This window comes from Rhododendron vialii, chromosome 1a (genome assembly GCF_030253575.1).
Source record: "Rhododendron vialii isolate Sample 1 chromosome 1a, ASM3025357v1".
Taxonomy (NCBI): Eukaryota; Viridiplantae; Streptophyta; class Magnoliopsida; order Ericales; family Ericaceae; genus Rhododendron; species Rhododendron vialii.
This window is the reverse complement of record NC_080557.1, coordinates 12,306,518-12,329,073: the sequence shown is the minus strand read 5'-3', so window position 1 is coordinate 12,329,073 and position 22,556 is coordinate 12,306,518. Positions and strand designations below refer to the sequence as shown.

General features: G+C 37.9%; 1 protein-coding gene across 1 annotated transcript; it reads right to left on the bottom strand.

Moving 5' to 3' along the window:
* Window positions 1-5,962: 5,962 nt before the first annotated feature.
* LOC131302307 (uncharacterized) lies at window positions 5,963-6,665 on the bottom strand. Its single transcript, XM_058328871.1, has 2 exons — window positions 6,289-6,665; window positions 5,963-6,203 (listed from the first exon to the last, which is right to left on the bottom strand). The coding sequence occupies exons 1-2, from the start codon at window positions 6,598-6,600 to the stop codon at window positions 6,117-6,119; spliced, it is 399 nt and encodes a 132-aa protein (XP_058184854.1). The 5' UTR covers window positions 6,601-6,665; the 3' UTR covers window positions 5,963-6,116.
* Window positions 6,666-22,556: the final 15,891 nt, after the last annotated feature.

Below are 22,556 nucleotides of genomic sequence, written 5' to 3'. Positions count from 1 at the left end.
TGATAACATTGCTAACGTTGAGAGTTCCAATGAGTGGACTGCGGGGAGGGATGCTCTAGCGGCGGCCATGTATAACCATTGGTTAGCCAATGGTGGGGGACAAGTGGAGGGCATCCTTCCTTGATTGTATTTTCGTTTTGTGGTGTCCAACATTGTAATTCTAATATTTCAAACTTGTTCGAATCTTATATTTGTGAACAACTTGTAACGTACTATTGAATTTGCCGGTATTTTTCATAACGTAATGTTTAAGGTCGTACTGTTACAATTGTTGGCCAATTTTAAATGCATTTGCAGCTATGGCTACTAACGATGTGGAAGTAGTGGAAGTGGAAAGGCCTACAAAGCAAAAACGTAAGAGTTGGAGGAAAAGGGAGGAGGATGCACTAATGAAGTGCATGCTCACTGAAGCGGCAGAGAGGTGGAAGGCCAATAATGGCTTCAAAACGGGTTACTTCACCCATTTGGAGAAGGAGTTAGAGAAAGTGCTCCCGGGCTGCAACTTTAAGGCAAACCCCCACATTGACTCCAAGGTGAGGTATTGGAAATGCGTATGGGCTAGAATTGTAGACATTACAAACCTAAGTGGATACGGGTGGGATGCGGTCAACAAACCCATCGACGTGGACCAAGTCGTATGGGATGCGTATGAAAAGGTAAGTCCCCATCTTGAATTCCAATGCTTTAATTGAATATTAAGGCATGAGAATTCGTAGTAAAATTGCAAATGGTTGTGTAGGCCTATCCTAAAAAGGCCCAAGGCTTGTATGGGAAGTCTTTCCCGTACTTTGAAGATTGGCAAACCATATTTGGCAAGGATAGGGCTACGGGGGCAGCCGCCGAAGATTATGACGAAATGGCGCGGCTGGATATTCGCAATGAAAATGTGGAGCCACACAACTCCAATGACTTTTATGATGTCCTATTCGATAACTACGATCAACAACTCCCCAATAGTCCCTCAACTCCCGTAACTCCTACAACTCCCATAACTCCCACACCTCATTCGTCACTCCCCACGTCCACTCCCTATGGGTCAATGCCGGCGGCCAATGCCGGAGTCCCAAACAAGAGAAAGAGGACAAGAATAGGTGATGCAGAGTTGTCCATTCATGCGAGCATGGACAATTTCTTCAAATCAAGCAGTACCTATATGGAGAAGATGGCCAATTCGTTTGGCTATGACAAAGAGCTATCCGCCCGACGCACGATGGTGAAAGATGAGTTGTCGAAGCTTGATATCACGTTGACAGAGAAGTTCAAGCTAAGTGCAGTAATCGTGCAAGCGGAAGAGCGGGTGGATGACTTCTATGGGACTAAGCCCGAGGAGAGGCAAGCTTTTGTGGAGGCCATCCTTGCTAGTGAAGTGTATGGTCCCATCTAGTGGCATTGAGGAATGAATGCCTTTTTGAAGTGGTTAAAGTACCATTATAAGCAAGAATGGTACTTTACCCACTTTTTTTTGTAGTGGCATAATTAGGAAGCTTTTTGTTAATTCCTAATGAACATTTGCTACCTTTTGTAATGTAATATGGTACATTCACTACATTGGATGCATAGTTTTTGCTAATATTTGGGAATGTATTATGAAGTTTGTCAAATATATAATGAACAATGGAGGATGTCTAATTTTGTTAATCTTTTAAGATTGTAATATGAAGTTTGTTTGCATGACAGGTTGTTCGCAACTTAAGTGAGTCTTACTAGGTTAATGATGAAGTGATTAAATTCTTATTTAAGGTAGATATTGTGGCGGGGTAACGGTAGTTACAGCCATGAGTACCCTTATTATGGAATTATATTGTCGGAGCCCATTGACGGCTATGATGAAATATTTCTGAGCCTCTGTCCACTTACTGGCAGCTTTGTGGAGCATGTGCAAACTGTGTGTGTTTGTGTGATTAGGTGCAATTCAACTGTCATAAAAATCCTACCTAATCTGATGATCCATGGCAATGATGAATCAATCCATTAATAGGGCAATGATGAATGAATACATTAGTTGTGATTAACGTAGAAACATTGGCGGGGTAACAGAAGTTGCAGCCATGACTACTATTGTGATTACAAATACATGATCTGAGCCCTGTCATAACTCCAATGCAATGCATGAATCAATCCAGTTAAGTAAATGGCTATGATGGAATTTTGAGTTGTTGGTTTCTGTAGTGCTTATTGTAATTGCATATAACATGAGGTGTACCAAAATGTGATGGTTCTGTTCAGTGTTGATTGTAATGGCTATAATTATACTTTTCTGAGCCTCTTAATATATACTATTATGGTTTGTGGAGCAGGCTCAGTTTCTTGTGAACCAACTTGAGTTTTGGGAGCAGGATCAGTTCTAGTTTTGGTTAATGTGTGTGTGAGGTGGAATTTTGGTGTGAGTGAGTGTGTGAGGATCAGTTCTGTAGCAGGTTCAGTTTTTGGGTTGATAAGTGTGTGTCAGTTGTGTGTGTGTGTGTGTCAGGTGCAGTTTTTGGGTTCTTAAGTGTGTGTGTCAGTTATTTTTGTGTGTGTGTGTGTGAGGATAAGCTTTGGTCTCTGTGTGTGGCAATGGGAATGGTTCAGTTTGGTCTTTATCTGTGTGGGAGGTTCTGTTCTGTAGTAGGTTCTGTTTTGGCCATATTCTTTCTGTTCTCAACTGTGGGAAGCAATTTTGTGCAGTTTTGGTACCCCTAATAGGGCAATGATGACAAAATTAGAATGTAAATGAATGTAGTGCCTTGGCGGGGCAACCTTTTGTTGCAGCCATGCATACCTTTGTGAATAAAAATACATGATCTGAGCCCTATCACCCCAGTTTTCAGCTGTGTCCAATGGTGTGTCCAAATTGCAGTGTCCTCAGCGTGTCCCCCACGTGTCCCCTATAAAAAATAATAATAATTATTGGATACGCCACGTCGCATGTCCAATACGTATTTGCATGCACTTAACTGCACTTCAACTTTCAATCACAAGACTGTGTGACTTACAAGTGCAGTTTTGTGGGTGAAATTGTGCAATTGCAGATCAGTGTGTGTCAAATTGTGCAAGTGCAGGTCAGTATGTGTGTGGTTTTGGTGTGGGTTAGGCCACTTATTCCTGCACATAATCACAATTCTGTTAGTAGTCCATGCACTGCTTCCATGTGTTAGCTGGGGTATTTTGTGATTTTGTAAACTAGTGGCTATGATGAAAATTTTCTGAGCCAAAAATGTCATAAATGAAGGCCATGGTTTTATGTTAATTTCTGTTGGTGGTTCTGATGAAAATTTTGTGATGCTGCAGTTGTGTTGGTGGTTATGTTAACTACTGTAGCAGGTGCAGGGGTCAGTTTGTGTGTGCAGGTGCAGGCTTGTTTTGTGACCTGTTCCTTCCACTTTTCTGTGCTGTTGATTTCAGTTGTGTGGGCAACTGTGTTGCTAGTTCAATGGGCAGTTTGTGAGCTGTTTTTGCAGGTTACTTAGTCATGTAAATACAGGTGGCCCCACGTATTATAAGGGTGTATTTTGTTATACCCCTTCTTATTGTGGCTTCCAAACGAGCCCTTAAGGTTACAGTTTTGTTATACCCCGAATAGGGCAATGATGAAAAAATTACAAACCTAAACGAATGTAGTGCCTTGGCGGGGCAACTTTTGATTGCAGCCATGCGCACCCTAGTGAATAAAATTACATGATCTGAGCCCTCTCTGCAATTTTCAGCTGTGTCCAATGGTGTGTCCTACCCAAACTGCACTGTTTTGGGGTTATTGCTGTGTCCTAGCTATTTGCTGTTGGTATCTGCAGTTATGTTACATTTCTGTTGATATCTGTTAAGTTATGTTAAGTTCCTACATGCAGTTTTATGTTCTGTTAAGTTCCTGTTATTGGCATAGAATTGGGTTTTTTGGGCTATAATGATACGTTTCTGAGCCTCTAAGTGGTTCTTAAGAGGGCAATGATGAAATAATGACCCAGTAAATGAAGGTAGTGCCTTGGCGGGACAACTTTTAGTTGCAGCCATGCGTACACTCGTGCGTTTCGTACTAATTTCCTGAGCCCATTATGATTTCTGATCTGTCCACTTGAGGAGTTGAAAGGTTTCTGCAGTTCACATTATGTTCTGTTCTGGTTTAGTTTAGTTTTGTTCTGTTCTGGTTCTGGTTCCAGTTCTGCTGTATTGTTAAGTTCAGGTTATGCAGTTTGGGAGGGGGTGTTGTGTGTGTGTGTGTGTGTGTGTAGCAGGTGCAATGTGTGTGTGTGTGTGTGTAGCAGGTGCAGGGGAATCTGATCTGGTTCTGCAGTTTGCTATGTTCTGGTTCTGGTTCTGCAGTTTTGGAGGGGGTGTAGTGTATGTGTGTAGCAGGTGCAGAGAGTGTGTGTGTGTCCAATTTTCTGCTCTGTTCAGTTTTTACCATGCTGTTTTTGCTATGTTCAGTTTGTTGTTCCAATGGTTCAAGTGGTTGTTAATAGGGCAATGATGGAAAAATGACAAAGTAAATCATGGTAGTGCCTTGGCGGGGCAACTTTTGGTTGCAGCCATGCGTACCCTTGTGAATTAAAATACATGCTCTGAGCCCTATCTCTCCAGTTTTTAGCTGTGTCCAATGATGTGTCCAAACTGCAGTGTTTTGGTGTGTCTGTGTGTGAGGATCAATGTGTAGCAGGTTCAGTATTTGGTTTGGTTAGTATGTGTGTGAGGTGCAGTTTTTGTGTGTGTGTGTGTGTGTAAGGTTTAGTTTGTGCAGCAGGTTCAGTTGTGTGTGTCCAAGTATGTTTTGGCATGGCTATGAGGAATATTTTCTGGTTAGTATGTGTGTGAGGTACAGCAGGGCGCACGAATTAGAAGGGGGGATATCACAAACGAGCTGTGTCCAAACTGATGTGTCCAAACTGGATTTTTTTTGGGTTATCACTGTGTCCAAACTGCTGTTGTTCCTGCCTATGTTTCAATTTGTGTGTTGGGCAGTTGTACTGTGTCCAAGTTGGTTTTCTGTGGTGATGTGCTGCTGTGTGTCCAGGTTGATTTGTCGAAACTGCAGTTTATAGACAGTGCAGTTTTAGGACAGTGATAAAAAACTGCAGTTTGTGAACAGTTTTGACGGTTTTTGAACTGCTGCTGCTGTTTTCAGGCTGTTTCGTTGTCCAATTGTTGGTTATATGTAGGCCATGATGATATAAAATGAGACAATTTAAGGCGAGTCATTACCTTGGCGGGACAACTTATGAGGGCCAACGGTTCAATAATCGTTCGGCAACATATCTTGTAGCCAAGTAGTGCACTATGTGCCGGTCAAATATATTTGAGCTATATTTATTTGTAACCATACTCTTACTATTGTTTGACATTGAAATATCGTAATTGTTGTATCCGAATAGATTTTCCATGGCAAGTGAAGATAAAGATAAGTATTGGGTGGTTTTCGTTGGCCGTAAACCGGGAATATATACAAGTTGGGCGGCCACAGAACTTCAAGTTAATGGATACGCAGGGAACTTGAAGAAAAAGTACAACACATTAGATGAAGCAGAAGAAGCACTGTTAGCATTTCATGAGGAAAGATACCGGCTCATGCAAGACATGCAGTTCGCTCAAACCAAACATCAATCAAGTGACGGTGCTTCCACATCCACAAGTGATTTGGAAGTGGCACAACAAACTAATCTAACAACATACTTTGTTCTAACTTTTTTTTTAGGCTTCGTATGTTGTATTTTATTAGCACATTTGTTTGATTCGAAATAAAGTTGTAAGTATTCTATTTTAAGAATTTGGACGAATTAAGTTGGGAAGACTTTATGAAATGTAATAATTCCGTTACTTCTACGTTTTTTATTTCATAAATCACTTCATTAAATATTGGTTTGGATATTCAATTCATAATTAATGTATAGAAAACTAGTCATGTTTCTGTAGTTCGCATATTCACTTGAAAATAATGCTACAATACAAAGACCAACAGAAATGCACGCTCACACACATACATAAAACAAATTAGGAACCCACGAAAGGGCAAATCCATTCATTTCACAACACATACATAAAATTAAATACTTCAGATACATTAGGAAGGCTGCAAATTTATTTGTCAATCCATTTATTATCACAACTTTCAATTTATTCTTCCAATGCCCGCCTTAAACTTCGAACTTCTAGTTCTCATCAGAAACAAAGCAATAGGCCCATCGATTAAAATGGGGAAATTGGTTGTCCCAGAAATGTCTCTGATGTCGGTGATCCTACATATAAATGGTAGGAAAACATTATCAAAATTTACAAACCAATACTTCTTACAAAATTAAAAATAAATTTAAGAATACTTACTTGGACAAATTCATTCCAAATTTCATTTCCCACCATTAGTTTGTTTTCATTTGGATTCCACCCGAACCCAGGACGCCTAAGCATAGCGTCCAGTATGCGATAATCACTCTTCCATTTGTTGATCTTTGCTTCAATATGAATTTCGTTTATACCTGCTTGAGGGAAAGAAACTCGCATCTCATTTGTAAGAACTCTCAAGTAGGAAGGTTTGAACCCTCCGTTGTCGGTTCGCCAAACCCCCTGATCGACAAGGCTCGTAAGGTTTGTTAACAATGTATCCTCCTCCTCCTCGCTCCAAGCCCGACGTGCCATTGAAATGATGAAAAAAACAAAATTACGAATTTAGGAAATGAAGATGAGATGTGGGATGCGATATGGAAAATAACCAAGTGCTATTTATAGAAAATTTGGAGGCAATAATTTGTTGAACCTACTCCTCACATGAATTCAACTAACACCCACATGTTTCCAACTACCATCTACTCCCCATTCATTTTATAAATTTTGGTTTTTTAAAAAATTCTAAAAAATTCAGTTTTATTAATCATTTTCAAAAAATGATAACATTTCCTATGTTAGCCATTATTATGTATTTTTATTAAACATTACTGAATACGATATGACATTATTTTATTTATTTTATATAATTATTATATTAGTTAGGCACATTTTCACCAAATAAATATGTTCGGCACATGTGAATTCAACTAACAAAATTGTTGGACACATTTTTTACTACCAAACAATGTATTTTTTCAACAAAATAAAAATAATCAGATTTTTTATTATAAAAAACACCAATTTTTCCAAAGTAAAATTGACTTTTCATTTTGTAATATTATTAAATTAGTACATTTGTTAATAAAAATAAATATTACGGCTAAGTTTGAAAGATTAATTAAATTTGTAATTATACATATAAAGTAATACATATTTAAGTTTGGGTCTGCACAAGGGTAAAATAGTCATTTGACAGCTTTTTACGTTATCCACCCTCCCTAATACCCCCTATTTATCCTCCATCCAAACTACGTACTATTTTATCCCCCCTTTCTAATACTTCATCCAAACCAATCACTATTTAATCCCCCCTTCATAAACATCACATCAATGTGGGCCATCCCTTATTAACTAATACCCCCTACTATCCAATCCCCCCTTCTTACATAATACCTCCAAACCTAATACCTCATCCAAACGAGCCCTTGGTGACAAAAAATTTCGTTGCAAAAGATGTTTTCATATGGGAAAAAGATCCTTCTTTCTTGCTCCTACTGCACCACACACATTTTTCAATAAATATTTGAAATATCTAATATATAACATATATGTTTAACATGAAAATATATTTCGAATGTAATTTTGAACCTTTAAACATTAAAATTAGCAATTTTGATAAACATGAAAATTGTAGGCAATCGAGTTATTGTTCAAATCCAATTTGAATTATCTCAATCGGAGTAGTTAGTAAAGAGTTATGTCCGAAATATATTTAGTGACAAAGCGCAATTCATAAATTTCGTCACGAAAGGTACCCATTTAACGACGAAATATATTTTTCGTCACTGAGAGCGTTAAATTGGTGACGAAATTATTTTTCGTCACCAAAGTTAAGCATTTGGTGACAAAAAAAATATTTCGTTACTAAATTGGTCTCATTTGGCGACAAAATATATTTTGTTGCCAAATGATTATCTTTGGTGACGAAAAATAATTTTGTCACCTATTTTAAGCTCTCGGTGACGAAAATATTTTTTTCGTCGCTAAACAAGTATAATTGGTGACAAAATTATTTTGTCACGGAAGTTGTTAAAACAGTGACGAATTTATTTTTTCGTCGCCAAATATACTCATTTAGTGACGAAATTAAATTTCGTCGCCACTTTTTCATCACCAATTTCATTTTTCTTGTAGTGGGATAAAGCAGAATACAAAGAAAAATAACATGGTTGCTAGCTCCAGCTTGTTAGCAGAGATCTGGGCCATGAGAGATGGTTTGGTGCTGGCTAAGGAAAATAACTTACGCCGGCTAGAAATTGAAGTTGATGCATATGTTAGCCGTTATTCAACTTATCTCGGATCAAACTATGGTTAATCATCCATTTGGCAACATCTTATTTGATTGCAAATCCATGATGCAAGAACTTGACGTGGTCTCCATCAAGCACGTCTATCGTAAAGCTAATCGCTATGCAGATGCATTGGCAAATGACGCTCCGATTTTGATGAAAAATTTTCATATCTACCCTTATACGCATAGTTGTATTTCTAGTTTATTTCATACGGATTTAGTTGGGATTGCATACCCTAGAATTGTGAACTCTTAATCATTGTTTTATGAATCGTTCTTCTACCAAAAGAAAAGAAAAGAAAACACAACCAAAAACAAACCCCGGCGCCGGATCTGGAGACAGATCGTTGGAAACTCATGAGCGAAGCCAACCTTGCTCCACGCTCGTTATTGCCAGATCGAGCTCCATCGGTGCCGGATTGAGAGAAGAAACGGAGGTAAGTGGAGGCAGAACGAGTGGAGATGGGTTCCAAAGAGGCGAGGACCAAGGCGGCCCGCCGTAACAACACCTTGCTGCCACCACCTCACTGATCAACGCCGCCACACCTTGCCCCGGCCCGACCCATGAAACTTTCACTTTTAATAATTAGTATAGACAACAATTAATAGATGTTTATATCAGCACTGAACTAATGTTGTAAATGCTTAAAAAAATAAGACTGTTGAATCAGCCCAATAGACTAATAATAACAAGTGTGTGAATATGTATTTAAAGGTGTAAAAAAATATACAGGAAAACGTGTTTTTTTTTTCCTTATGTACTTACTGTCAGCCCAGTTGGTTGATAATAGGAAGACCGAATTTATATTGTAGCATTGTTCCCCGGTAAAACTTGTCACACGATTACTAATTAATTGTAATTTGTATGGATTTATGAAAATTTAGTGCCCATTATTCAATTGTGCTCCCATGGGCTTGACACGTGTCATACATGGTTCAAACAATTATTTTGGCATCTCTAGCCTTTCTAAGTTATAATTGTGTTACTTTGGCGTTTCGATGCTACTATGGCTACCTCCCCTTTTATGTTTACTTTATCTAAATTATTTGTTCCAATGATACCTCTAATAGAAGGTCTTATACTTTTGAATATGTTATGAAAAATGTAATTAAGATCATGAAAAGCTTGCAAAAGCCATTCATTGGATTAATTATCTTGTCACATCCATACATTGATCAAAAGTTATGCTTATATTACAAAATACTACTCTTTCAAAATTGTTTCCACTTGTACCGCGAGCAAGGATAAAAATATATGCACGAAAAAAAAGGGTTCTTAGTTTTATATCTAGTGGTAATAGAGTATAAGCGTATCAAGAATAGTGAGTGTCCATCAAGAATATATTGAAATGTTATTGACGACGGAAGTCGTTAAACCAACTTAATTAGTCATGTCAGGTCTAAACTTGGCAGTGAAACAAGTTGAGCAAAAGCATTCAAAAAGTCGGTCGATTGATGCATCCAATTTCATTCCCATCGACGTATAAGGGAGTACACCAACAACAACAGCTTAGTAACACTTTTCTTCTTTTTCTATTTTTACTAATTTAGTATAAAAAAAGTGTTATGAATTATGCATGCATTAAAATAATACAAGAACCTTTACCCTTTTTATGTTCTCGATCGGGAGAATGTCAAGGGGAAAAAAAAAATTGCAGTGTTTTGGAGATCGAATCGAAAAAGAAGATAAGTAAAATGATCAAACTAGTGGGCCCACTGAGTGGGGAATGTGAAAAAAAAAAAAAAGTGAAAGTGGAAACATTATTAGAAATGTCCTGCAATTTGGTGAAACATAAGAACCCTGTTGGGTGGTTTTAAGTTTTAACTAAGCGAAAGTGAATACTAGTAATATTTTAGGAGCATATGCTCTGCCAAAAGTGCACTTTTTGACATGCAATATTGTAGGAAATGTTGCCAAAGCTAGACAGAGCTTAATTGGTTATTTAGTATCATATAAATGTTGACTTAGTTAGCGGTGGTAGGTTTTTTGGTTTTGGCCGGGTAGAGTCCCTTGCGGAGTTTCCTTTGAATCCTGGATGGCACATGATTGTCTTTTGCTTTCTTTATGGAATGGCACATGATTGTCAGAGTGTGTATATAGGTGCCAACATTTTTGGGTCATTTTTTATTGTGATGTCGTTATGCTGTGGGTCCTTTTTAATCTTTGTATTCATCTCAAAGATTTACGAAAATCCGTTTCTCAATACTCAACCAAAGAAACGTCCAACGACACTTCCCTTTAGGCCCGGTTTGTAAAATCACCAAACCAAGTCAGTAGGACCCTTTAGGTGTACTGGCCTAGGCCCATTGGGTGTTTTTTTTGTTTTGTTTTTTTTTGCTCGGCAAAAGCAAACAAGGGCTTGTTTTGTAAACCTTTTTCAGATCAATAAAATTTGTTTTTTTGTTCGCCTTTCGAAAAAAAAAAAATCTAGGTCAATAGATAGTGCATATGGCTAACATTGAAAGATAAAATGATTTAAAACAGATTGGGGGACTACTGTGCCCCTAAGGAGAGTTGTGCCTGCCAAACGATGTTCATCTGGAGCCTAAAAATACAAACTGAATCATTGAAGTTGTAGATCTTGACAAAGAGAGCATGTCCGAAAAATCAAGTTTGATCGAATATGGCTTAACTTCATCATGTTCTTGGACTTTCGTTTACTTATATTTATAGGTAATTCAAAACATTACAGTATACATGCTTTTGTTCGGTGATCCGATCCCTAGGACAAAATGTGGTGTCAACAATGGCATTGATGATTCTAGTACGGTTATAGCTGGGTGAGGCTAATGTGTCTCGGACAATTCTAAACACATTTTAAAATTTAATTTGTAGTGAATCTCAAATTTGTTCTTGTCAATTGTTTACTTTTTTCGAGAACAGTGTGCTATGGCCACTGAGTTAGTGATGTCCGATCAACATGATTTTATTATAAGATTATATCATTTGACAAGCTCCACGACATGAATGGTCTAAACCAAGTTTTTGAACTCTAGATGAATCCTGGTTTCAAACCATAGCAGCCTGATGTGTCATCAGGCACACCAGGAATCCCATATGAGAAAATAACCGATGACTTTCCATAACTTAGCGTACCGTTAATTTGTTCAAAACGACAAATCGATTTGCTTCCATTTCATGTTTTTAATTATATACATCCACTCCCAACATTGATGATTTACTAATCTTCAAATCAACAGTGGTGGCTCCTATGTAGATCTATGGAGTTGTTTTTTAGAAGATTTGCCCAACTAAAATGTTATCCCTTTGGTATTCTCTTTTTATTGTAAAGTTTCTACAAACATCATAGGCCTGCGGAATGATGATTTTGTAGGCCATAAATAGGACCAAAATAGTAGAAAATATGTGTGTCCGGAGACACCAAATACAATAAATAGAATTTATCCCCCAATGACACCATAAAAATTGCAGTTGTTTTACCAAACATGAAGGGCACAGTTGCGGCAATATAAATCTCAAAAAGCAATACAACAGAATATTAATTATCTCAAAGTTTGATCTGCCAAAGAATCTAGCTTTCTTATATGCTTAAATGAAGTATTAATTATCACGAAATCTCACAATAAATATATACTCTTTATTTGGATGTATAATGTATATATGCTACCTTTAAATTGTATAAAATCTTCCTAAACTTTTGGCCAAAAAAAAAAAAATTGTATAAAATCTCATTACACCTCCACATAGATTCACAATATCATGAGTACTATTGAATTCAAAACTTTTTTTATAGACTTAGATAAATGTATACAATCAACCGTAAATTTGTAACGTTTTTATTCTATGATGTACCGGAGTTTCTTTAAAATACATTGAATCAATGAAAGAAAAAGCTTTGCATATGTGAGGCCTTGTTAGCTTAGCTTAGCTCCACCTATTGGCGCCGGTTGCTCCCTCCTAATTTTTGTGTTGCCCTTTTTGCTACGATAATGGGGATTTGGTTATAAAGTTTATTCCTCACTTTTACACGTGTACAAAGTTTTGTTAAAATGCATTGAATCGATAAAAGAAAACAAAATTTTGTGACTGTCCTTGTTGCTACGATAATGGGGACTCGGTAATAAAGTTTATTCCTCTCACTTTTACACGTGTACAGAGTTTCGTTAAAATGCATGGAATCGATCCAGGTCAATATATTGTTAAAAATATTGGTGAGGGGAAAAGCACAAAGAGAAAAATAAAACTCCCATTCACAACCAAGCTTAATGCTACCCTAGAAAATTTGTTCCTTTATTTTCCACGAAACAAACTACATCACTGGAGTAGTACTTCCTCTTTACAAAACACTCCATAATATTGAATAACATGCAATGATACAAGAGAATCAACGCGGGCACTGTGTCTTCCACTCATGCAAATCTATTAATGCAACCCTTTATTTTTAAACTTATGTTTTTCAGATTTTTTAAACCTTATTTAAGAGCTTGATTAGACATTTGTGGGATCCTTAATTGCTTTCCTTTTTTTTTAAGGCATTGCTTCTAATCAAGATTTTTCCATGATTAATTAGGCTCCAACATACATAGAATATGGAAAGGTTTGAGAAATAGTCCTTGTAATTCGTATAAATCCTATTTTCATCCCTCCAAAACTGATTGTGCCAATCGGAAACATGAATCTCCCCTTACCTTTCTAGATGGTCCAACGCCAGTCCATGAATTTCACAGAGAAATCCCCTTTGTGCAAAATCTCATGAGGTGCAAAGTCTGTTCGGCCCCTGAAATTTGTTGAGATTTCGCACATAGGGGACTAAAGTGTGATTATTATCAAAAAAAAAATTCCTAAATATTTCCTTGGAGAACCTGTAGCAAATGATGCTGTTGTCTCTGACGTCAATGATGATTGATGAGTAATTAAGAAGGTACTAATTATACTAGCAATCAGAGATTAGTAACGAAATCGAGGCCAATCAGCAGTTGATTAAATGTTCAAATCAGTGGAAAAGTACCTAAAAAGTACTAAATGCTACAAGTGATTTTTAAAATTTTCTAAAATTAGGTACAAGCTAGTGTACGGTCTTAAAGAATCAATATTTGATGGTACTAGTAATTTTTTTATAAGGTGAAACCAAATTAAAAATAGTTATATAGGTGCGAGCTACTGCACAACCTAAATATCACAGGCCCAATATTTAGGTTGGAAAATTAAAGTAATTAACCTGTTCATAGGAAATCCCAAGAGATTTAGCTAAGTGAAAATGATAAAGCAATAAGTGTTTGTCAACAATGAGAAAGCATGTTCGATCGAATCCCACGAAAGTCAAGCATTCCAAACTATGTAGTCACTAGAGGGTTTGTCCAGTCGTTAATTTCAAAGCTCTGGAATTAGTTGCCGCGCACAAGTCAGACCGGACATCTGGTTATAAAAAAAAACTCGCTCATTGTTTGAGTTAAATTTATCATAATATCTTCGAAGATTGAGCGGGTTAGGTAGAAAGATGGGTGTTAGTGAACAAAAATGCTATTTGCATAACCGTTGTGTTGGTTGTGTATGTAATTCTGACCGTCCAGATGTATTTGGACAGTCTAGATTTTATAAAAACTCTTCCAAGGAAAAGTTTAATTTTTATGTGGAAGAGTTTGAGCGAATCCTGACCATTTATTACAGCAATGGACGACTAGAGATTGGTTGTGTGTTGTGTTTTACACAACCGTTGTGTGTGTAGCACTTTTGGTTAGTGAAAGACAGAAAAGGCATTAGCATAAAAGGAGGTTCTTAGATGCACTCTAAATAAATACTAATTGAGAAAGTTTTTGGAATTTGAAAGTGGGGATTCCCTACAAATTAGTAAATGATAAAAGAATGTGGAGGAAAACCCTAGTGGGAAGAGAGATCGAATTATAAAACTGAGAGCCATTCATTACTTTATAAAATCATAATTTTCGGGAGAAGACATTGATCTATTTTTTCATATTTTATGCTGATTTAGGATGTGTTCCATTGACTAAAATGTACTTATTTTTTAATTAAAGATGATATATTGTGAGAGAATGACATGTCTCGTATAACGTGAAATAAATATTTAAAAAATAAGAATCTTAGCGGAACGAGATCCTATGGAAACATTTAAACATGAAGATTTTTTATTTTTTTTTGAATGGCGAATTTTTTATACATGAAGGTTGAAGAGTGACAAAATAAATGTTCCAAAAAAAAAAAACAAACAAAATAGCAATGAATTGAATTTACCTGAAAATCATTTTTTCCTTAAAAGTTGACAAGACACGAGAAATCCAAGCACCTAGAAAGTCACGTCAAAAATGGTAATGCGAATGGGAAGCCTTGCATACGGTAAGGAATATTGGCTTTTAAATTAATATTGTTCCGGAAAAGAATATTGGTTACAAGCCCTAGTAAAGGTTTCGAATCAATTCCGAGCCTGATTAAAGTGACTTAAACCTAATATTGGAGGTGCACTAGGCCCTAGTTGAATCAAGAAAACCCAAAAGGCCTGATTAGAAGTGGGTTAGGCATTAAAAATAACCGTTGCATTGAAACTCTTCTTCAAGGCCTGAAATCCCGCAATTGATGTGACTAAGTAAGTAAGTACGCGGTTGCAGCCTAAGCAAGGGCTTTGTGCGCAGTGTCAATAGAACTTGAAGCGACTATGTTGTACATACTCTTTGGCGCACCTACTCTTTGGCGCACCGTGAGATTAGAACCTAAGAAGACACAAACCCATCAGTCTTCAACTACATAGGGAGGATGCCATGCCAAGGAGGAATTGGACAAGATTAATTAGGTTTCGGTGGAAAAGATATGAGATGTGGGGCCAAGGGGACGTCGGCATTCTTTTGGTTAGGGGTGAGCATGGTCCGGATTGGTTCGGTTTTATGGTAAACCATGAACCAAATTAATATCTACAGATTATGAATTTGGAGAACAAAATCAACCCACAAAAGGTATATAACCAAACTAATCTAAACCATTAAAATACGGATTGGTTTCGGTTTTAAACCATGGTTTGATTTGAACTAAGCTATCATTTTCAATCAACTAATTAAGAGTTGAATACCAACAATTGCCTCAAATCTTAAACTAAGAAAATGAAATACTGATAAGCCACTACAATGAACCAACTAAGAATACCAACTACTAAACATCTTAAAGATAGTTTAACCAAATAAAAGGCCTGAGATAATTCCTAAAACTATTGAATTTAAATGAGGTAGTAAAAGGGTAGAAGCAGCAATATGGTAGCAACCAACTTATGATGATCACTCCACATCAAGATTAATAATCTAGGAAATTAGGAATTAGTTGTGAGATATAAAAGTTTAGTCTAAATTATCTTGGCAGAAAAGAAAAATTAAATATTGTGGTAGAGTTAATAGGATCAAAATATTAAGAAATTAGTTGACTAAGGCGACCTTATTTATTTGGTGAATTATAATTTAATTATATGTGTGTGTGTTTTATGTATTATGTATTATACAATTCGGATCGGTTTGGAATCATAATCGTAAACGTGAATCCACAAACCAAACCATATAACGCGGTTTTTAATTTTTTAAACCATGACCAAACCATATTATTAAAAAACCGAACCAAACATTTAGGTTTGGATTGGTTTGGACTGGATTCGCGGTTTAACGAATTTTTAGCTCACCCCTACTTTTGGCCTTAACTTAAACTTAAAATGAGAATAGTAAAAAAGTGGTTATTCCTCAAAATACTTGGGTAAAAGTAAAGAAATTTTATTTTTTCGATTCCTCTCATCGAGACCAATCAATAAACAATAAAAGTGTGGCGAAAAACTAACAAATGCGAAAAAAATTCAAATAAGGACAAAATTCTCCTTTTAAGTTTAAGTTAAGGCCAAAAGAAAGCAAGTCTTTCTGCAGGACAAGACGAAAGACGAAATCAATAAACAATAAATACATAGCCGTTGTTTATTTTATTCATTCCAACACTCGAAAAATGAAAATTGAACCTATCGAGCCAATCCTGCCTTCAACGGCTGATGTTGAGTTCGATGATTAAATCCCACGATTCTAATGTGTTCAGCTAAATAAAAGGCTGAGATTGCTATACTTTCATTTTCGTGACTTGTTTGACGGATAAAAAATTTAAATTTATCGAAGTTTTAGTTTTTCATGCATTTGGGTGAAAACTCGAGGGGTATGTCTCGTTAGTTCAAGAGCTGTGCTACGTGCACAGACTGCTGTGCACAGCAGCTGTGCACAGCAGCCTTTTTCTTCCGCCTCGGGTTGCAAAAAAGATGATCGGAGCCGCTCATTTTGTTCAAAATATATCGTTTAAGGTCTCTGTTAAAAATGAGCTTCGTTCGATATCGTTTGAGGCGTTAACAAAACACCCAAAATCACTTCAAAATTTAAGCCTAAGTTCTGAAGTGATTTTGGGTGTTTTGTTAACGCCTCAAACGATATCGAACGAAGCTCATTTTTTACAGAGACTTTAAACGATATATTTTGAACAAAATGAGTGGCTCCGATCATTTTTTTGCAACTCGAGGCGGAAGAAAAAGGCTGTTGTTCACAGCTGCTGTGCACAACTTGCTGTGCACGAATCATTTCTGTTAGTTCAAGGGCAAAATGTCTTATTAGTTCTACTTCCCTGGTTGGGCCAGGCAATTTAGTCCTATGAGTCTATGACCCAGACTATTTGGGCCTTATTCGATAGGATAATGCTGGGCCGGTCCTATTTTTTTAATTCATGGCCTGGGAGATCCTATCGCTATAATTTCATGTTCTCATGAATCTCATCAGGTCCTCTTAAAAAAATCTCACGCCCGCGAGCAGTCAGTATTACCCCAACCTTCCACTTTTTTGTCTTTTATGTTGCTTTATGGCTCTTTCTCTCTCTCTCTCTCTCTCTTCCGACAAGGCTGAAACGATTGCAGAGAAACTAAAGCGGTAATACCAATCTCCATCCCGCTTACCCTTTTATCTCCTTCACTTTTTTAGGAGCGTATGGTACTCCTTCCATTACTTACATAACATTCACCAGAAACTGAGATAAGCAAAACCACGACAATTTATAACCAACTCAGACGACCTAAATAGGATCACCCAATTACATAATTGAGTCATTTTCATGGAACACTAGCCCTAACATTTTATTTTTGTCTTCTCTGTATTTTGATACTACTATGATGGATTCCGGTTGTTGCTGATAGGATGAGTTTGCTCTTTACTTAATTTGTAATGTGCGCGTATGCATATCGGATATTCCTAATGATATCAATATCTTTCCACCTCGAGAAAAACCGCATGTATCCCATATTCTTTATGATATTCAATATCGTTACCCTTCGATAAGAACATTGATTTTCGCTGCGGCTGTATCTTATCTTTCTTTTGGTATAGGAGGAGGTAACCTTGGTTTAGCAATGTTGCAAAAGTGAGATTTTACTTGCACTCACATTGATCATTTCCGCTCCTATTCCACCTTAATTATATACTGTACAATTCTTGGTGTTATCTTTAGTTGTTTCATCTTCTTCCCTATTTTTTTTTTGTTTGTTTGTTTTTGGTATGGGTCATCATTCATTAGCGAATGGGAAGAACAAAAGGTTGTTTTTCATGCTGAATGGAAGAATATGGTGGAGAAGGAAGAAGAAGAAGAAGAAAGACACCAGGCTCGTAAGGTGACTGTGGAAGAAGCTGCACGCATAAGGGAGGAGGAAGATGCTAAGGGATTGGCATACAAGGACAGGGTCACCATGACTATTTACATGGGTGATGGATCCACAAGTTATGTAGGGGAGCCACCAGCAAAAAAGCATAAGGACAGTGACGATGAAAAGAAGAAAATACAGCATGAAATTGGTATGCGGAAGCTAAAACAATTTCGGGACAACCCTCCCGTCTGTCTTACATGGTCACAGATGCAAGAATACACAAAGAGAGTCAAGGACAGTGGGCTATGTAAATTTACTGCCAATGAAGTTCTTTTACACTTTCTACTTACATCCCTTTTTACCTTCCGTATCCATTATCATTTTTCTCACTTACTAAAAGAATTGTCATTTCCCTCTCCTTTTAATTCTGATCACGTAGCTTTGCTTAATGTACCTACAGGGGTTTGATGTTGGAGATATACCCTATAACACTAGGGCCTCAGGTGTCCCTGTCAGACCAATTGACATGGGCAAGGTTCCTGAGAGGCTGATGATGATTTAAAAATTTTCAAGCTTCGCTAAACGAGGTCAACGAAAGTAAGGTATTTGTGGGTCATGTGAGCGCCTCTTTTTGGTTCATAAAACTCTTCTATCCTCCACTCTTTGATCATTGCCGAACTTTGCTTCATTTGTACTTGGTTTAACCACTTGCTTGAAATTGCAGAAAACAAAGTATCAGTTTGAGAAGGTCCTTAAGGCAACGGCAGGATGTCTCAGGCTTTCGATCGCCGCTATTATTATATTACCTTTCAGGTCAATGACATAGCTTGTCCTGGTTCTTCCACTCTCAACTTTCGAGCAAAAGTTTATCAGTGTAAAGATGATGTTAAAGTCATCTCTTGCCAGCCTGAACTGTGACTTTAACTACTACAATCCAAGGTACATTTTCCCTTTGTATATTGGCTGTACTGTGATTGGATTGTTGGTAAACTGCAATATGTTATCGAGTCAACCGAACATAGGTTTTAGGATCCTGAATATTATGGGTTTGCTTGTAGGTAAGGGTTATTTTTTTATGGTGATGGCAGTATGAAGCTCTTTTTTGTAATATCCGGATATATTCTGTTTACTGGATTTCTTTCCTTGATTCTACTGCATTTTTATTGCTGAATAATAGTTGGGCAAACACTTGTGAGTTTGGGGAGGAGGAGGATCATGTGTGCGGGGGTGATTATGGATGACATGTTTGGTAACTGCCATATTAATTTACATATTTGCCCATGAATTTTAAATACTTGTTCACACTTCTATGGGTATTTTTGGAAAACAGAAGTGTGACAAAGCTTCAAAAAAGAGAGACACCAAACTGGTGCTCTCCCTTTATATAATAGAATAGATAGATAGTTCTACAGAATCAGATTATCATATGAGCCCGTAGCTATGAACAATTCGAAGATCTTACTTTCATGTTGCTGGTAGCTGTTTGTAATTTGTATTGTTGTGATCCGTGAATTTGAACCATTTCGGTTGTTAGCTTGGCCTATTTACCAACAAACTAACTTATGAAAAGAAAAGGGATTTTTATCTATTACTTGGTTGTCCAAATCTTGGGGTTCAATCTCAGCTTTATGCTTATTAACGTTTGGGGAAGGCATCCATGTCTGACTCGTGGATTGTGCTAAACTTTCTTTGACCAAAACTGAAAATCTTATTTCAACCTTTACTCGACTTTTGGTAATATTGCCACGAATGCTGGGCATTGTTACCTGGTACACTGTAGGCTGGTGATTGTTTCCGAAAAGTAACAATTGGCCTAGGAATAGCGAGTAGTGCAGTTTTAAGCCTGATGCGGGCGTGCCAGGGCTGGATTGCAACCCAAATTCGTATCAAGGCCTGGAAGCCTTAATCTGACTTCTAATTGGACGAAAGTGCACGGCCTAAGGGTGGAGACCGTGAGGAGGTTCGTGGTTTGCCTTTGCGGGCTAAGGACTTAAAATTTCCTAATCGTGTGAAAAATGGACAAAAAGGTAGAGCAAGGCCTAAAACAGAAATAAATGGACTTTATTAACGGTTTAACAAAGTCTGATTACAAGGAAATGAAATAAAATCTAGGCTTGGCTAGATTGAGTACAAACTATTCTAGAAAGTAAAGGTAATTGAATGATAAGCCGTGGGCTTGTTTGGTCAGGAACCGAAAGATAAAAATAGTTAAAAGATAAATGAAATAAAAATTTGGATAAACCATGGGCTTTGATGGTCGTGGACCTAAAGATAAAAGATAATTAAAACATAAATTTGCATAAGCCGGGGGCTTGATGGTCGGGGACCTTGGCCAAGGCCTTCAGAACTGTGATTTATAGAAGCTACAGGCCTTGAGCTGCTTCAAAATGCTCCAATGCATGGCTGCCACATGGCCTTCTATCAGAGGCTTGAGCTTGAGCAGCTTCGAAATGCTCCAATGAGGGGCTACTCTCTGAACAAAACGTGCCTTTTACTCCAAGAAAATGGCAAAGGCCTGAAAAATCCTTCTTTTCTGCATATAAATTTGAAAAAGGGCAAAAAAAATTTCAGTTTCTGCAGTATCTAGGCCATTCCGGGCTCACCACAGCTGCAGACCAATACTTCACCAGGCCTTTCTTATCATTTTATTGGACCTTGCATACTTGTGGGCCCTCTAAATCCTCTGAGGTTCATCTTTCACGGAAGAAGAATCCAGAAACAAAGAATTAACCAGACCTAGATGAGCTGCTTGTGAGCAGCTTGCTTAGGTCTGCATGAATCATTCACCAACAGCTCCAAGGGCTGCATGTGCGCCACCTGTCTCTAGCCTTTCTTCATGCTGAAGAATGGGGTCCCACCAGTTCAGACCTTGAGCTACTTGTAAGCAGCTTACCCAGACCTGCCTATCAGGAATATTCTAGGCCTTTGAGCTGCTTGTGAGCAGTTGAAGGCCTTTGAGCTGCTTGTGAGCAGCTTAAGGCCTTTGAGCTGCTTGTGAGCTGCTTGTGAGCAGCTTAAGGCCTTTGAGCTACTTGTGAGCAGCTTAAGGCCCCCTAATTGCTCATTAAAGGCTTTAACGATGCTCTTAAAGCAGTGGGCCTTTCATCAATTAGGCCTGAACTTGTTGGTAAATCATGGGCCTTTGCCCAATGTAAGCCTTCTGAGCTCAAGCCTGGTGAGAAAACCAAGGCTTCTACCAATTTGGGCCCATTTCTTAGGCCTTTGTTACTTCTAGGGATTTGGGTTAGGCCTGGATGAAATACTCAGGCCTGGATGAAATACTCAGGCCTGGTGGACTAATTCAAGCCTTAGGCCTTTGACTGATTTAGGCCTATATGGAAGGCCCATCATTTCTTAAGAACCGGCCCTAATTCGTGGGCAATTGGTCATAAGGTCTTTCAAGGCTAGGGTCTCGACCCTCGAGGCTACCTTTTAACCCGTAAATCCATTTTCCGATTTTTGGCCAAAAATGGGTGTAAACATTGCCCCCCCATGCCTTGATTCTTTACGTTAAGGATCAAGGCATGTATAAAAAGTAAAACCATTTTTTGGCATCCAAACTGGCCTCGATTCCTATTTTTGCATGTATTCTTTTGATTGCCTTTCCTATGGACTTAGTAGGCATTAGACATTTTTCAAACATGCTTTCAGGCCTCTCTGACAATATTCTCTAACTTCAGACCTTGGAATGAGTCTGCCAACCATATTTTTGTTGGACAGGCCTGTGAAAGGCCTCTCTTAAATATAGAAGGCCTCAATCTGCATCCTTTAGGGCTATTTAGAGCAATTGGATGATGATCATGCTTATACTAGAGTTGAATCTCAAGGCTCATTGCCTCTTATTAGCCATGTTTGCGCCAATAGAGGCTATGCGTTCAGGCCTGAAATCATGTTTGGAAGGCCTAAACTTCCACTTAGAGTGTTTGTAATGAAGATTCAGGCCTACTTAAAGGACTCAAAGGGCCTTCATCTTTGTGGAAAAGGCCTTCATACACCGATACGAGGCCTATTTTCAGTCCCAGTTGCAGAGCAGCTCCAAACCTATGAAAGGTTTGCAACAAGACCTGGAAATACGTTGAAAGGCCTTAAAAGGGGGCTCAGGCCGAAAGAAAGAGCTTAAAGGGCCTTATTTCTTGCAAAAATGCCTATTTAAATGAAATAAAAGGCCTCCACCTCTGCAGAAAAGGCCTGGTACAAACTTAAAAATAAGGCCTACTCAATGACTGGTAGGCCTTGGCCGAACATCTTAAAGATTCATGTTCGGCCTTTGAAGGGCTTTCTCCACTTGGCCCTTCCCACAACCACGATGTTTTCGTGTAAGCCAAGTGAATAACACTCGCTTTTGATGTGCCCCACAAATCCAATGTGGGCGTGATTCCAAAGCTTTAAGGCCTATAGTTGGCCTACGCTTGTAATGCCTTTTGGCAGGTCGGACAATGCCAAAAAGGCCTTCGTTAACCGAGGGACGAGGGGGATCTCCAATCACAAAAGAATCATGATCAAGCCTTGGAGTGTCACCATTTTCCTCCTCTTCATGTCTTTCCTCCTCTTCTAGAACAACCGCAACATGCAATTCAGACTTGTCTATAGAG